General features: G+C 33.4%; 2 protein-coding genes across 2 annotated transcripts; both read left to right on the top strand.

Annotated features, from left to right (window-relative positions):
* The first annotated feature begins 4,922 nt into the window (after positions 1 to 4,922).
* Positions 4,923 to 5,633, top strand: LOC145734695 (uncharacterized). The gene is made up of 3 exons (XM_081988213.1): positions 4,923 to 5,131; positions 5,185 to 5,311; positions 5,362 to 5,633. The coding sequence occupies exons 1-3, from the start codon at positions 5,083 to 5,085 to the stop codon at positions 5,582 to 5,584; spliced, it is 399 nt and encodes a 132-aa protein (XP_081844339.1). The 5' UTR covers positions 4,923 to 5,082; the 3' UTR covers positions 5,585 to 5,633.
* A 9,752-nt stretch (positions 5,634 to 15,385) lies between these two features.
* Positions 15,386 to 17,855, top strand: LOC145725639 (exoglucanase B-like). Its single transcript, XM_081974452.1, has 5 exons — positions 15,386 to 15,535; positions 15,596 to 15,759; positions 15,926 to 17,452; positions 17,511 to 17,596; positions 17,656 to 17,855. Exons 2-5 carry the CDS (start codon positions 15,604 to 15,606, stop codon positions 17,795 to 17,797), a joined length of 1,911 nt encoding a protein of 636 aa, XP_081830578.1. The 5' UTR covers positions 15,386 to 15,535; positions 15,596 to 15,603; the 3' UTR covers positions 17,798 to 17,855.
* The last annotated feature ends 234 nt before the right edge of the window (positions 17,856 to 18,089 follow it).

Below are 18,089 nucleotides of genomic sequence, written 5' to 3'. Positions count from 1 at the left end.
AGTCTGGCATTTTATACTATTTTTCTTCTTTCATTACCGGAAACTAGAGTTTGCCTATTTAACTTGGATCTAAATTTAATTTTGACGGTAAAAATGTAATTATATAGTAAGTTAAAATTATTATGTAAGTTTGGAAACTTTTAATAATTGTTTCTTAGTCTGCCAACGCAAATTTTTACATAAATCGTTAAATATCTCAGAAACTATTAAACTTAGGTATATTATACATTATACATGAAGCCGGTTTGAAGTTAAACATCGAATTCAAAAATATTATACAGGGTGGTCCAGTTTTAAGTGTCAATAATTCACCATTCGATAGTCAATCAAAAAATAAGTTGACTTGCATTATGTAATTTTTCTGAAAAACGTTTCCTAAGATACAGCCCACCAAATTTAAATTTAAAAAATCGTTTTATAGTGTAAAACTGAACATTCAAGACTTGTGAGAGTCCAAATTTGTACTGAATAGTCTAAAAACTTGCTATTAACTACTAGGAATAGTCATATCATTCGTTTTTTCAGACTGCCTTCCTGGTAAAAACTAAAAACAGTCCGGTAATCAAGACAAAGATTGTATTGTACATGAAACTCATTTTTTGCTACTAAAAGTTGATTTCTAAGGTTAAAACTAACTTTACTAGGACTAAAGAGAGTCCAAAAGTCTATTTTCAAGACTTTAATTGGTGTACAACTCAATTTTCTGAAACAAGACTAGAAGTAAATTAAATTTTCAGACTATTTTATTTCTCAAGACTAATATCGTAGCATTTGGTACCAAATTTTTTGAAAACAAAGAAACTTGACTTTTGGAAATAGTCTTAAACTCGATTTTTCAGTCTTAAAAAGCACTAAAAACAGTCTGAATTTCTTAGAGATACTACAATTTACTGCACCTATGAGTGTAGAAATTTAATAGTAAAGAAGCTAATCTTGAAATGACATTTTCAAGACTACGGATAGTGTCCAAACTGGCTTTTAGGCCTGATAAGTCAAAAGATAGTATTGAAGCATCTGAAAGCACTAAAAACAGTGTAGATTTTTAAGAAATACTTGAGTTTTTAGCACTGAGGTGTCTAGAAGTCGATTTAATAGTAAAAAAGCTTAGAATGATATTTTAAGTCTATGGAGAATGTAAAAATTGTTTTTTTAAGTTTGCTATGTCAATATCTTCAATTTTCCAAGCTGAAAGCAGTTTTGAAGCACTAAAAATAGTCCAGAATTCTAAGAAAATGAAAAGCAACGAAAAGTCAGTTTCCAAGACAATTTTTATGAATCTAATGTCAATGTACTGTATCTAAGACTATTTTTAAGACTACAATATTGAAATTTGTCTTCAAAATACGAAAACTTACTTAAAATGCAAATTTTACGTTTCTGATGTCACTTAATGGTGTTCAAGTCAATTTTTAAGGTTTAAATGTATGAATTTGTAATGAAAAATTCTAGAAAAAGTGGTTTTTATGTAAACAAGTCAATTTTGAATATTAAAGTCTCTGGATGTGTATGAAAACTGGTTAGAAACACAATTTTTAATCTTCTGAAATCAATTTTTATCTTTTCTAAATCAATTTTGACAACTAAAGAATTTCAGTTTATTTGAAAACTATGAAAACTGGCTACAATGAAATTTTTTAGGCTTCCAAGACAATTTTTAAGTTGGGTTGGGTTAGTTTTGGGTCTTTGAACGTAATAACTGAATTATCTCGTAAACGAAGTTTCAAATTAGAATTGTATATGAGATAATTAATTTTTCATCGTGAACAATAAATTTAAAAGAAACTGTAAATTTTGAAAAATATCCAAAGACGTAGAAAATAAGGCATAAACATGAAAACCATTTTCCTGTATCTACGCTTCTGGAGAATTTTGGCAAACGTCATACATAATGAGTATTAATTTCTAGAGTGCTTGTTCCAAATTTGATTCAACGGTCTGACAGTTATGACAAAAAAAAACGATTTTTTAAAGTGAAATTTGAAGAACTGTATTTTCCTTAGGAAGCCTTTTTCAGAAAAATGACATAATGCATGTTAACTTAAGTAACTTATTTTTTGATGGGCTATCGAATGGAATTATTAACATTTAAAACTGGACCACCCTGTATTATACAGGTAGTTCAATTTAATATAATCAAATTGGTACCTAATTCAAGTAAAATCGGAAGTCCTTTTGTTTTAGATGGTGGCTACTCAAATTTTCAGATTTTTCTTATTTGTACTTTTTCCATAATTTGTTCTATACACTTCTCGGTGGTCCACCCTGTATATTAGCAATTCCTTCTTCTTCTTCCTTCCCTCTTCATTTTTTTTGTCATACTTCAAGAAGTACAGTCTTTTTAAAACTTTCTAACTGTTCCTAAAATAGTTACTAATACTTATAAGGCTTTTCAAAGCATCTCAAATCAACCACACAAACAAAAACAAAATATGTAACAACCCAAAAAAAAAGAAAAAACCTATAACTGGAGTTATTATCTTTGAAAAGTTATTACTCAAGTTGAACCGAGTTTTTAGTACGGTTGATTGGACCTATTCTCTACACTCTTTTTCGTTTTGTGCTATTACACTTTGTCCCATGAAGTTGAAAATAACGAAGCAATTCCGCTACAAAGCGAAAAGTGCACCAAAAATTTTCTCGAAATAGAGTTCCGTTGTAGTGGCAACACGGTTTCCGGTCGTCCGAAAACAATTCGTTCTTCGAATATTTATCACGGGACATAAAAGTTGCGTTTTGCAAAGTTTGTTACACTGGAAATAGTTTTTTCCCCTCCGGTCAAACTTTATTGGAGCAATCAGGGAAATTTCATTTTTGTTTACTCGCATCCAATATTTGGAAATAGTTAACTTAACTGATTTGTGCGCCTGTTCTTCGGGTTTAAACTGACGTAAATTTGCAAAGTTAATTACAAAGTTTCGGTCTGTACATTTTACGCCGCCAACCCCAAACCGTATACAACCTGTACCGTGGCCTGATATATAGACAAAGGCGTTAAATTCAAGTTGGATCAAAGGAAGGAAATATGTGAGGGTCAAATCGATAAATTCTTTCCCGCTTTGCGGCCTCCGGCTTGCTGTTAATTAAATTTTTCAGATCTCGCTTCTCTAGTTTAGAGCAAACGTGCAGCTATCTACATTGTTATGCTCTTAAAGCTTCGATTAATTTTGTTTTCAGATTTTATCGAGGTTTATATCGTGTTTATATTTTTAAAGCAATCGGGAAAATTGCTTTTATACGTAACGTGATGAGGGATATGAGTTTTTTAACAACAAGCAAACATGTGATAGAATATCTGAAATAAAATATAGATAAATAATATATGTTTTGATAAATCTATGTTTTGATCAATTTTTATAATTTTGCTATTTTTTTGATTTTTGGACCAATTTTCATGTTTTGATCAATTTTCATGATTTTGCTATTTTTTAGTTTTTGGACCAGTTTTCTTCATGTTTTGATCAATTTTCATAATTTAGCTATTTTTTAGTTTTTGGACCAATTTTCATGTTTTGATCAATTTTCATGATTTTGCTCTTTTTTAGTTTTTGGACCAATTTTCATGTTTTGATCAATTTTCATAATTTTGCTCATTTTTTAGTTTTTGGACCAATTTTCATGTTTTCATGATTTTGCTATTTTTTAGTTTTTGGACCAATTTTCATGTTTTGATCAATTTTCATAATTTTGCTCATTTTTTAGTTTTTGGACCAATTTTCATGTTTTGATCAATTTTCATGATTTTGCTATTTTTTAGTTTTTGGACCATGTTTCATGTTTTGATCAATTTTCATGATTTTGCTATTTTTTAGTTTTTGGACCAATTTTCATGTTTTGATCAATTTTCATGAATATTTAATATGAATAATAACCTAAACGTAGTAGTCGTACGTACGGAAGTCGAAACAGTTATGTGTACTTTCATAAGTGCGTAAAATGCCTTACAGCACTATACTTTACCTACGACCAAATGTAAAGTCGTATTTTCGCAACTCATTGTTTTCCATGAAAAAAGTATACAGTGTGGAACAGCCAAATGGAATAAATTCGATAACGAATAAATGAGAGCGTGTTGGGAAAAACGCTTGGACACGTCGATTTGTATTTTTAGATGCGCATTTAAAAAACATAAAAATTATGTAGGGTGTGTCATGTGACAGTGGCCGATACCAACTTTCTTATTTTAAATACAACCCCCTGTATATTATTAGTTTTTTGGATTCTTCAGAAAATTCTAGACATAATTCATGTACAATGTCCCATACCTATCTTCAACTGTTTCAGAAATATTAAGTGTTTTCAGATGTATTACAACAATTAACATTAAAAAAAGAAAATAAGAAAATTATTTTATTTCACAAATTCGCTACATTACACTCAATACTTATTTTCACGAACATTTTGAACAACTCTTACATTGAAATTCATGTTTTTTTGTTTTTTTTTTACATTATTTGTGAAATAAAATAATTTTCTTTTTTTAATATTAATTTTAGTAATACATCTGAAAACACTTAATATTTCCGAAACAGTTGAAGATAGGTATGGGACATTGTACATGAATTATGTCTAGAATTTTCTGAAGAATCTAAAAAAATTATAATATACAGGGGGTTGTATTTCAAATAAGAAAGTTGGTATCGGCCACTGTCACATGACACACCCTATATAATTTTTATTTTTTTTAATAAATGCGCATCTAAAAATACAAATCGACGTGTCCAAGCGTTTTTTCCAACACGCTCTCATTTATTCGTTATCGAATTTATTCCATTTGGCTGTTCCACACTGTATAAGTAGTACATACTTTCCGTAACATTACTTGATCTGTTTGCTATTACAGACGATTTTACAGAAATTGGTATTTACTTAAAACCATGTTAACAATGCATTACCCGATGATGTCCAATTAATTTACTCTGATAAAGCCAGAAAAAAGAACAATAAATGTCTTCGTTTGAGACCATACCAGTGGCCACTTAGGAACTCGCAGGCCTAAATGACTGATAATGACAGTTCCAATGTCATTACACTATTCTGCCAGTCATTGACAGCATATTTTACAAACTTTTACAAGTCGTAATAATGACTAACAATGGACAATTCGTAAAAGAAGAAAATCAACAAATTGAATGTAAAGTAAGTATTTGGTCATACTGAAAGTGTTTAAATGTTTTCTTTCTTCAGCCGAATCCAACGATGTTGTTAATCAAGTTGCTGTAATCTCTGGAAGCAGAGAAGTAAATAAGCCTCCTTTTGTGTTGACCCCTAATGATACTAGAGACCCTAGCTACTCCAACTTGGAACTACCTTAGTATGTTCTACGTTTCTGTAGTTTTAAATATAAAAGATTATTTTAAACAGTAGAGTAGTATGTCGGGAAAGATTAGCAAGACAAGCAAGAGTCATGAAGCAACAGTTTAGAAGAGAACTGATGACTGATGAGCTATGTCAAGGTCTAGCACTTAGTGGAGTCAGACTGCACAGAGAGTTCACCGATTACCGAGTCAAAATATTCAAAAGAAGCATTATTCCTCCATTCACAGCAAAACAGAAGGCGCGACTCGAAGAACTGCTAGCTGACTAATCTAATAATTTATAGGTATTAATATATCCAAGTAATTTTACCACTGAAATGATTTATTCAATTTCCAACTTTCGTGTATAATTCCCACGCAATTTTGCGGCGGATTGCATATTTTTAGTCTAGAATTTTAATGGATGAAATTAACGTTGCCGCTACTATAAAATATCTTCGCTTCTTGGCGTTTTATTGTGCTTGGAAGTCGTTATCTAAAACTGCCTGCTCCTCGCTCTTTACAGCCTGACAGTAAAGCTGGCGTAATTAAATCTTTTTACGATCGAGGACGGTGTTGGAGGAGAGAGTCTGCAAATTTGTTTTACTAGAACCATTAGCGCACTTTTACAACTGTCATTATGTAATTCGTCAAGCTAGATCCTTAGAAACTTGATGATTTTGCTAATCCGTTTCTGCGAAGTTAATTGAAAATTATACGATGAAAATATAATCTAGTATAATTCATTTAAAAATGTTACTGGCCATCTATTGTCCAGGGTGGTGAATTCTAGATTTTCGCTCTAAAAATTGCGATTTTGATGCTACTTTGTATAGTTTGTCATCTTGCCCTCACATGCTAGTTTACGTATTATCATGATATGATTAGCAAATTTTTACTAAGTTAGTGCTTCAAGCCGACTAAAATATTTGAAGCACTTAAAATTGGCAGACCTAAAACGCTTATAAAGTTGGAAGGAAAACTCTAGTGTGCAACAGCTTAGAACAATTCTGCAACATGAGTGGAATATAGTAGAAATCCACTAGAAATTTAGCTGGAAATTACAAAATGCGTTTTTTCTTTCAAATCCTGTCTTACAAATGCAAATAAACTGTAACTTTAGCTTTGTTTGGGTGATTGATTTAGAACGGTTTCGAATATGGGTTTGGACCATTTGTATACTGTAATTCAGTAAACTTATCCCATTTATGCAAATAGCCCAAATCAGTGCAAGAACAGTTTAAAAAACCAAACAAAGCTAATGTCATACATCACAGTTTTCAGTATGTTCCTTTCAAACTTTTTTGCAAGAATTTACAACAAATTAAATACAAAAAGTCTGGAATATTGCAAATAACTCGAAAATTACTAATTTTATTTTTCTCAGTTTTTATATTGTTTTAGTAAATAAAAGCGCATGATACGAGAAATGGGGTGTGCAAGTATACAGGGTCAGTTACAAAGTATACCAACTTTCTTAATTCAAACCTAACATCCTGTATATTACTTACACGTACACGCCACAGTCTTTTATTGGCAATTTTTGATTAGTTTAGTGATAGCAAAATACAGGGTGGTCCAGTTTTAAATGTCAATAATTCACCAATCCATAGCCAATTAAAAAATAAGTTGACATTCATTATGTCATTTTTCTGAAAAACGTTTCCTAAGGAAGATACAGTCCTCCAAATTTCAATTTAAAAAATCGTTTTATAGTTTAAAACTGAACATTCAAGACTTGTGAAAGTCCAAATTTGTACTAAAAAACTGTTTGTCTAAAAACTTGCTTTTTACTATTAGGAATGGCCTTATGATTCGCTTTCTCAGACTGCCATCCTGGTTGAGTGTCTGAAACTGGCATTCAAGAACTAAAAAAAGTCCGGAAATCAAGACAAAGATTGTATTGTGCATGAAACTCATTTTTTACTACTAAAAATAATATAAAAGTTGACTTTTAATGCTAGAACTGACTTTACTAGGACTAAAGAGAGTCCAAAAGTATATTTTCAAGACTTTAATTGGTGTACAACTCAATTTTCTGGACTGGACAACGAGTCTAGAAGTAAATTAAATTTTCGGACTATTTTATTTCTAAAAATTAGTTCTCAAAACTATTATTGTAGCATTTGGTACCAACATTTTTTACTTTTATTACTGAAGAAACTTGACTTTTGGAAATAGTCTTAAACTCGATTTTTCAGTCTTAAAAAGCAGTAAAAACAGTCTGAATTTCTTAGGGGTACTACAATTTATTGCACCTATGAGTGTAGAAGTCAATTTAATAGTGAAGAAGCTTGAAATAACATTTTCAAGACTATGGTCAGTGGACACACTGGCTTTTAGGCCTGATAAGTCAAAAACTTTGTAAAGATAGTCTTGAAACTCGATTTGAGGCACTGAAAAGAGCCTTAAAACACTAAAAACAGTCTAGTTTATTAAGAAATACCCGAATTTTTAGCACTGAGGTGTCTAGAAGTCGATTTAATAGTGACAAAGCTTGGAATGCCATTTTAAGTCTATGAAGAATGTAAAAATTGTTTTTAAGTTTGCTATGTCAATAACTTGGTGAAGATAGTCTTGAAACTCGATTTTCCAAGCTGAAAGCAGTTTTGAAGCACTAAAAATAGTCCAGAATTCGAAGAAAATAAAAAGCACGAAAAGTTCGTTTTCAAGACAATTTTCATGAATCTAATGTCAATGTCCTGCATCTAAGACTATTTTCAAGACTAAAATATTGAAATTTGTCTTAAAATTATGAAAACTTACTTCAAATGCAAATTTTAAGCTTCTGATGTCACTTTTCATTAGTTCAGTCACATTTTGGGGTTCAAGTCAATTTTTAAGGTTTAAATGTATGAATTTGTAGTAACAAATTCTTGAAAAAGTACTTAGTTTTTATGTCTACGTCAATTTTCAGTATTAAAATCTCTCGATTTGCATGAAAAGTCATTTTTCAAAACTAAAGGGTTTCAGTTTGTCTGGAAACTATGAAAACTGGCTACAATAATATTTTTTAACTTCTTAAGTGAATTTTCCGTTTCCAAGACAATTTTTAAGTTGGGTTGGGTTAGTTTTGGGTCTTTGACCGTAATAACGTGTAATAAAGTGCTTGTTCCAAATTTGATCAATATTGCTCCAACGGTCTGACAGTTATGACAAAAAAAACGATTTTTTAAACAGAAATTTGAAGGACTGTATTTTCCTTAGGAAGCACTTTTCAGGAAAATGACATAATGAATGTCAACTTATTTTTTAATTGGCTATGGATTGGTGGATTATTGACATTTAAAACTGGACCACCCTGTATAATGTGAGAAAAATAAAATTAGTAGTTTTCAAGATATTTGCAATCAGTCATCTGGCAATTTTCATTTGGACTAGAGACTAGAGGTTGGCAGTTAAAAATATTAATTATTCTTAATAAAAATGCATGTTTCCTACACATTTTTAACTCTAGCTGAACAAAAGCATAAAACAAACAAACCAGTCGCCGTTGAAACCAAATTTAAAAGTCCATTATCCGATTGTAATACAATAAACGCGGAATTTACAAAGGGGTAAAGACCGTTTTGAAATAAACATCCGCAAACCGGGAAACGGGCTGCTCATTAAATTTACAAAGCGAAATTGTCTGTCCTTCAAACCGGATCCAAAGAGTTCCTATTTGTGTTTCTGACGTCTTTGGTGACGTGGCGGTCGATCCGAACGCAAATAATCCGGATGCCTCTGTTCCTCCCTGTTAGCCATTGTGCTAGTTGGTTTCAGACGTTTCGAAGCTTATTAGTCGTTTCTCCAGTCGAAATCTGGCGGTTATTGATGGAACTGGGTCCCGTCTTATTGAGTAAGTCGGATACTGTCTAGTAGAGTTAATGATAACGAACCTTTATATCAAACGTTCTAGAGTCTATAAATCGAATATTTGGAATTGTCTCATGATACAGTTATCAAAATAGAAAGTGAAGCACTTAAGCCAAATAAATTGCTTTGGTATTTGTTCGTAACTGAGTTCAATAAACTTTGGTCTAGTATCAGAGCAATGTTAACGGAAAACACCTCCAGACGGTTTCAAATGTGATTTTCTTGGTTTTCCAATACTTGCTTTTAGTTTCTTATTTGTAAATTTTACTTTACTGGTCTCCATGTTTTTCTTATGAAGCTAACTTAGCTATTTTTGAACTAAAGAGTGCTCAGGGGCGGGGTAATTGGTACATGGAGACATGAAGAGCTGAACAAGAAACACTGAAAAGTGTGCGGTTACTTACCTATTTCCCTGTTGAGGAGATAGAAAAGGTTGGGAATAAAAAAGTAGTAAAACGGTTGTGATGCTTTTGTGTTTGGGAAAATAGATAAAAAATGTAACTATATCAATTATGTAAAGTGTGAAGACAAATAGCTGACCTTCTTAGTAAACTATAATGGTGATGGTGTTACAGAATCGTAGCAACGAAGAGCCTAAGCATTTGATGGCCGTCAGATTTATGGATGAGGGAGAAAAGGGAACAGAGAAAAACAAAATGATGGCATTGATGGAGTGGATGTGGAAGAGGAGTTGTCGAGATGAGAATAGTTTGAGTAAATGCTGGAGCTTATGATAAATGATGGACAATAGTGAAAATGTGTAAAGCGACTATGGAGACCAACAGTTTTTGGGAGGAGTGTGAGCGAAACAGTCAAAACACGTGAGAGGACCACTGGAAAAATTACAGGGCACGTTCTCACTGTCTGCTGGCTATAGAAGTACTCTAGAAAGCTAGTAACCACCAATTGATAGAACAAGTAAATGTTTGGGAAATTGAGATACAGGAAATATGCATCGAATGAAAGGAACAAGAGCGTGAGTATATTAGGAAGGCAGAAAGTACATAAAAAAGATATCTGAGTGTCATAACTTTATGGGTAAGAAGGACAGTGGAAGTAAAGAATGGCAGAAAGTGTGTGAGAACATAAGTGTGGTTTAGACTAGTTCAAAAATTTGAATTTAGGTTAGGAGGATAAGTCCATGACTGACCATTAGCCACTAAACCGTAACAAACATACCTTATCATCTAATTGGGCATATGCAAATTTAGTATCATCATCGAAAAACCACAAGTTTTGGGAACTAGAATGCTATTCTGAAAGAGGATTTTAATGTTTCATCATGAAGACAAAGAAATTCAGCAGTTTCTTAATTAGGATGAGTATAAAAGTTGGTACAAATATTTAAGAGATGTAATTTGTCTAAAATAAGTGGAGATATAGCTGATTTACAAATACATCTACTATCGTTAAAGGTATTGAGACCTGGGTACTCAGCACTTGGTTTGTAGAATATACATATGGTTTTTGTGGTTATGAGCCAGATCGTTTCCTATAAAGATTTAACTAAAATACCTCTTGTAAATGAGTAAGTTTATTTACCTTGAAGAGCCCATTCCACCAAGAAAAAAATCAGACCCATTAATGTTTTATAAACTTGCAATTCAGCCCTATTATGGTTACATGGTGCAACAAGCTTTATTTATAACTATATCTTCAACTCTGCTGTACTAATGGTAAATGTAGTAAAATTTAGATCGCTGCTCCATCTACAGGAGTTCCTATAGTTGACCACACCTACTCTAAATCTATCATCTAAGAATAGTTGTCAGTAGCTGTTAAACTTTTACTAAATCGCTCTAATCTACCTGTTGATATACTCGATTCCATAAATTTAGATTATTTGAAGCTAATTACCCCTTATCTTAGAAACGACCTACTGTTGTACTGAAATCGTATTAATTGGTCAGGTGATAAGGAACTTATCTAAAAAAAAAACAAAATAATTATATGTTAATCAGCATAAAGTGGTACTCATCGAGCTAGTCTAGAAATAGACTTAAAACTGATATAAACCAGCTCGCTACCGCTTATTTCAAGAACGTTCCAGTAAAACCAAAGCAACAAACTCGAAAATTTAAAACACGAAAAATCCAGTTCAGCCAAGAGCCATAATCCCTCGAAGAATAAAGCTCCATTGTATCCGACAAATTTTAGTGCCCAAGTCGGGCAATTATCCAAAATTATCACGTTCTCGCTCTTTCATATACGCGTCCCGGCTTCAGGACGATTAATTCGGCTTTAAGGCATCCCCTCCATCTATTCCCGGTTCTAAACAAAAAAAGGGCGAAAGGTCGGTATGCGGGAAATAATACGGAAACGCAAGGCCTGCCAACATTAAAAAGATAAATTATAAATATAAACGGGGGGGTCTAGCGATAAAGGAGTAAATTCGGCGCGAAACAATCCCGAAACAGGAGATGGATGGCTGAAAAATGCCGGTTTACGCTTAATGGGCGGATTTGGGCGGCTTAATGTCGATGTTATGAGCCGGTTTTGTTTTTGGGGATTGCGGCTTTTTAGCCGGCCGAATCGTCTGTTTTGAGACAGACAATTTTAGGGTGAATCGTCCCTTCCAAAGCCCTTCTAACTACTGGCAATATTTTAAATTTAAGTTTATTGTGTCACTCGTTAATCTTAATGTAGGTTATGGGATTTTGGGGGGACTGTTAGCTAATACGTAATCTTAAACATTAATTATAGGACTCATTTAGTTGGTCCTGTAAAAATAACTCAACACTTAATTCGCTGCCCATTTGATTAATGTCAATAACAGCTTTGTATTATAATTATTATTAATATTATTAAGCAGTAGCACATAGCAAGTAATTTTTATAATAAATTCAGCTTTCTAAACATATTAAATCATTTTATGTGAATTTTTGGAGCTGATCATCTGAATTCTTTGTCACATACTGCATTTTTTGAACTAGCTCTATTTTGACTGAGCGTAGCTCTGTTATTTGAGAAGCTACAAATGGTGTAAATAACCAAAGTTCTAGTTTTTCCTATTGATAGATTCCTTCACACAACAGATTTTCGTTCTCAAATCATGGTTTTTCTTCTAAATTAACTATAATGATTAATATTTTACTTAGCTATGGTATCTGATTCTTTAATTGGTCAATTTTTCCATATGTTACTCTAGTTTACTTATGTAACGTGATCCTCAAGTCTGCTCCTTCTGAGAACGTTTTCTATCTAATGTAATCTTAAAACCACTTTATCAGCTATCACCGTATATTTTCAGAAAAACTGTCTCCCTCTCCGTCATTACTCATACCAAGTTTCGAAAACACTCGGTAGGAAGGTGGTTTTTATTTTAGGTAATATCATCTTTTATAGAGCTTGGAGCACATTTTTTTTAAATAAACATTATTAGAATAATGCTTTTCTAACCAAAAAATTGCCCAACCTAAACAATTTTCCTATATGAATAAAAAACACTCAAACTTTGTTTCTATGTAGTCGTAATTGAAGAAACACAAATAATAAATAATCCCAATATTTACTTTATTCTAAAAAGATTCTCGAACTCATTCATTGTACCATTGTTACCTCATAATCAATAAAATGACAAAAATAACATAAGTGATATAATAACATAAATAAACATTCTCAAGTGTTTTCAATTTTATTTCTCGTCCCTTATAATGAACGGACGTCATGTATTTACATACCTGTTTTCGTATTATTTCTCAAAAAGTGGAAAACAAGTAGTTTACTAATTATTGTGTTCTTCAGCGACGTTTTTACGTTTGCGGTAGCCGAAAATTTGAAATGAATAGGGAAGCAAATAAACATCACGTTTCATTTGAATATTCATTTACACTGATGTTGGAAGTTATGAAAATAGATGCGACACTCGAGTTATTTGCATAAATTTTCACCTGAAATAGAATATTCTAACTCTAGAGGATAGCGTTGATTGTTTTATTCGTTTTTACAATGCAACTGATGGCCAGTCGTGTACATAACTCTTATCTTCAAGTAGTTATGGACGTCAATATAATCATTCGATACTACTTTTTGGAGATTCTCGTGTAGATTCGATTAATCATTTTAAACTTTTTTTGGATAGTAAAGTATGAACATTGTTTTAGTTTAAATAAACAGAAAACTAAGTGCTTAAATTAATAAGATTTTGTTTTAGGGGGGTTTTCGTTGTGGACTAGTTTCAAGACAAAAACTAGAAATCTGAGAGATTTTTTTCTTCATACCATAAAGTATTTTAGTTTTCTATACAAAATATTCCAGTTACCGTCCAACGTTTTATAACGGTACAATTTTGGTATTAACTAGACCTGAGAGTTTCTCAAAAACATTTTAAAAAAAACCCTGCCACTTAGAGATTGGTTTTTAGAATTTTCTGGAGGATTTACTGCCTCGAAGTCCGGAGAAAAAAACAGGACATGAGTAGATCATGTAATCTGAGTAGATGAGTAGATCATCAAATAAGCATTTAAAAAAGAACAATTAAAAGTATACAGATTCAGGTCCGTATTATTTGAAAAATCTCTAGGGAGTAAAATAAAAATTTGCCAAAAATGTACTTTTTACCAAAACTGTAATTTTTTGTATTTTTGATAGGTTGTAACTTTTTTATTTCAACTCCTATCATTTTTACTCCTATCAAAGGCAAAAAAAATACTACAAAATGAGCCAAAACTCGTCTCTCTAGCTCTTCATGTTACCGAGATATTAAATCTTAAAAAAGACCCCCTATTATTTAATTTTTTTGAAAAATTGTAAATTTTAAAGTGGTTATTTCACCTAATTTGAGGTCCGTTGGTATAAATATACCCTTTGCTGTGCATTGGAACCCTTATGGAGCAAAAAAAAATTTGCTAAAAATGCACTTTTTACCAAAACTGTCATTTTTTTGTATTTTTGATAGGTTGTAACTTTTTTATTTTAACTCCTATCAATTTTGCCAAACAGCCATTAAAAAAGGCATTAAAACGACTACAAAATGAGCCAAAACTTGCCTCTCTAGCTCCTCATGTTACCGAGATATTAAATCTTAAAAAGTACTTAAAAAAGACCCCCCATTATTTAATTTTTTTGAAAAATTGTAAATTTTAAAGTGGTTATTTCACCTAATTTGAGGTCCGTTGGTATAAATATACCCTTTGCTGTGCATTGGAACCCTTATGGAGCAAAATGAAAATTTGCTAAAAATGCACTTTTTACCAAAACTGTCATTTTTTTGTATTTTTGATAGGTTGTAACTTTTTTATTTTAACTCCTATCAATTTTGCCAAACAGCCATTAAAAAAAGCATAAAAACGACTACAAAATGAGCCAAAACTTGCCTGTCTAGCTCCTCATGTTACCGAGATATTGAATCTTAAAAAGTACAAAAAAGACCCCTAATACTATTCTTTCATTTTTTTGAAAAATCGGAAAATTGAAAGTGCTTTTTTTGTGCTTATTTTACCTAGTTTGAGGTTCTTTGGTGTAAATATACCCTTTGCTGTGCATTAAAGCTTTTTTAGAGCAAAAAAAAATTGAAAATTTTGACAAAAAATGGCATTTTTCCAATTTTTGAAAAGTTTAAAGCTTGTTTTGTACTTATTTCACCTAATTTGAGGTCCCTAAATTTGGCAACAGTGTCTCGAGATCTAACAATTTTGAGCACCAGTAATTTGATTCTTATTATACATTGTTGCCAATAATTTCTATACTAACTCGGCTAGAGATCTGGCAACTTTGACACGATTGTCATATTTGGTCAAAATAAATACTTTGTTATAAAACTAAACTAAAAATAATGCAAAACACTTTCAATGTTGAGCATAAACTGTATTTATTAAAATTTTATCAGCAATTTAAAAAAAATATATATTATAGAAATCATGCAGTGTTGCCACTACATATAGTTACAATTTGCTTTTTTTAACTTGTTTATTCATAATACTTTTTTTGTAGGTAGTAACTAAAATCAGGTCTAATTAAGTCAAAATCACTTAGGTTTGTCAAAACTGAATTTTGTTTAAACAAGCTATAAATATACCGCTATAGTTCACAGTGTTGTCAAGTTGTAATTAGTTTCTAAAACATTTTTTTTTACCTAAATTACGATTGCAGTGTTTGCAGATTGATCTAAAAAGCTCAAGATAACTTTTTTCTTGACTAAAGATTGTGACAAAACTACTCCTGCTGAGAAACTGAACCACCAAAACATTGAAAACAATGAGTATGAGAAAAGTTAGTATTCGAGTGTTTTCAAAAATAATCCAAAAGTGGTTTTCGGTTCTGAACAAATAAACAACATCGAGTACCCTAAAGAGGTTCCATCTGATAAAATCAGATCAGTTTACTATAAAAACTCGGCGTTGACGTGGAAAAATCAGGTTGCAGATCATCGTTCGGTGTGAAAAGTAAGTCACAATTATTATCAAAAAACAAAAAAAATTCTAATATATTGTATTTTGTTGCAGCTTCAAACATGAAAGTTGCAATTTTGTTACTAGCCTTTGTGGCTGGTATCCAAGCCGGTGTTTACACTGACCGTTTTAAGGAACAATACGCGAAGATCCACAGTTCCGCTAATGGATACTTCTCCAGTGAAGGTGTGCCTTACCACTCCATTGAAACTCTAGTAGTAAGTATAATACCAGTATAATTGTAAATAAAATATGAGGAAAGTTAATGGTATTCTGCTCTCGTGGCTTTGAATTAATTTGTTTTAAATTGATTAAAATGATTTAGATGACAAAAGCCTGAATGAATTATATATTGTTGAAACTTATTCGAAAATTTTCTTCCAGGTTGAAGCTCCTGACTATGGTCACGAAACCACCTCCGAAGCTTACTCCTACTACTTGTGGATGGAAGCCGTCAACGGTTACATCACTGGTGACTTCTCTGGCTTCAACACAGCTTGGGAAAATTTGGAAAAATACATTATCCCCACCTACCAACCCACCCTGAGCGGTTACAACCCTAGCTCGCCAGCCACCTACGCTGACGAGAAAGACCACCCCAGCGAATACCCCTCCCCGATGGAAAGCGGTGTCCCAGTCGGTCAAGATCCTCTTTACGAGGAACTCAAAGAAACTTACGGTACATCCTTCATGTACTCCATGCATTGGCTTTTGGACGTAGACAACATCTACGGTTTTGGAGATGTGCAAGGACAATGCGAAGCTGGACCTACAGCTACCGGACCGTCTCTAATCAACACTTTCCAGAGAGGACCTGAAGAATCAGTGTGGAGAACCATTCCTCAGCCCACTTGCGATACTTTCAAATACGGAGGAACCAACGGTTTCTTGGACTTGTTCGTCGGTGACAGTAGTTACACCCCCCAATGGAAATACACTGCCGCTCCTGATGCTGACGCCAGAGCCGTTCAAGCCGCTTTCTGGGCTGTTCAATGGGCTAAAGAAAAGGGTGTGTACAGCACCATCTCCGACACTGTTGCCAAAGCAGCCAAAATGGGTGACTACCTTCGTTACGCCATGTATGACAAATACTTCAAGAAGATCGGAGACTGCACAAACAAATACAGCTGCGCTGGTGCTACTGGAAAGGACAGTGCTCACTATTTGATCAGTTGGTACTTTGCTTGGGGAGGTGCTATGCCCGACCACGGTAACTGGGCTTGGATCATTGGAGATGGTGCCAGTCACTTTGGTTACCAAAACCCCTTGGCCGCCTACGCTCTATCTCATGTCGATGAACTAAAACCTAAAGGTTCTACCGCCGTTCAAGACTGGACCACTTCTTTGGAAAGACAAATCGAATTGTACGAATACTTGCAAACTCCTGAAGGTGCTTTTGCTGGTGGTGTTACCAACTCCTGGAAGGGACGTTACGACACTCCCGACTCCAACGTGACCAAAGATGAATTCCACGGCATGTTCTACGACTGGGAACCCGTATACCATGACCCTCCATCCAACAGATGGTTCGGTATGCAACCCTGGTCTACTGACCGTTTGGCTCAATACTACTACGTCACCAAGGACTCCACTGTGGAACCTATCTTGCAGAAATGGGCCAGTTGGGTTATGTCCGTCATTAAGATTGAAAACGGAGACTTCCAAATGCCTGACCATTTAACCTGGTCTGGTGTCCCCCCAGAAATCCACGTCAACGTTGGTGTCTACACTCATGAAATCGGTACCGCCTCCGCCACCGCCAGAACTTTGGCTTATTGGGCTGCTGCTTCCGGTGACACTGAAGCCAAGGAATTCGCCAAGAACCTTTTGGACGCTCTCTACAAGTACGCTACCGACAAAGGTATCACTATCCCTGAGACTCCTGACCAATACGGAAGGTTTGAAGAACCCGTAAGTACACTCAAATCCAATGATTTCTTTATAATATAACGGTACTGATTTAATCCAGGTTTACGTACCTTCTGGATGGACTGGAACTTACCCCTACGGTGATGTTATCGATCAATCTGCAACCTTCATAGGAATCCGTTCCTGGTAAGTTTTCTGTTATACCAATTCAACCTCAGAATTACAATAATAATTTTATATTGTAGGTTCAAGAACGACGCTGATTGGGACAAGATCGAAGCTATCATAGCTGGTGGAGACATCCCCGAATTCACCTTCCACAGATTCTGGGCTCAAACTGATGTCGCTATCGCTTTTGGTACCTACGGTATCTTGTTCGACGAATAAGCCTGTTTGTGATTTGAAATTCTACGTAAATTATTAATAAAATTTTGTCTACATTTTATTGGTTAGTTTTTTTTTGAGTTTCAAGTGTATGCAAAAGGATGTAAAATCATGCTAAATATCTGCTTTTAGTGCTTGAAGAAGACTTCCACAGTAAAACAAATTTGTTACCAAATATCCGAGAGTCTCTTGAAAAGTGAGTGGTTGTACATTGCTGTTAATTGAAAAATCATATGCCTAATGTTTGTAACGTTATAACTTGGTAATTTTTCAGGATTTCAGCGACTGGAAAAAA

The sequence above is a fragment of the Ips typographus genome, linkage group LG1 (assembly GCF_016097725.1).
Source record: "Ips typographus isolate SLU linkage group LG1, UJ_Ityp_2.0, whole genome shotgun sequence".
In the NCBI taxonomy this organism is placed as follows: domain Eukaryota; kingdom Metazoa; phylum Arthropoda; class Insecta; order Coleoptera; family Curculionidae; genus Ips; species Ips typographus.
Note: the sequence above shows the minus strand (reverse complement) of the source record. Positions and strands in the feature narration are given on the sequence as shown.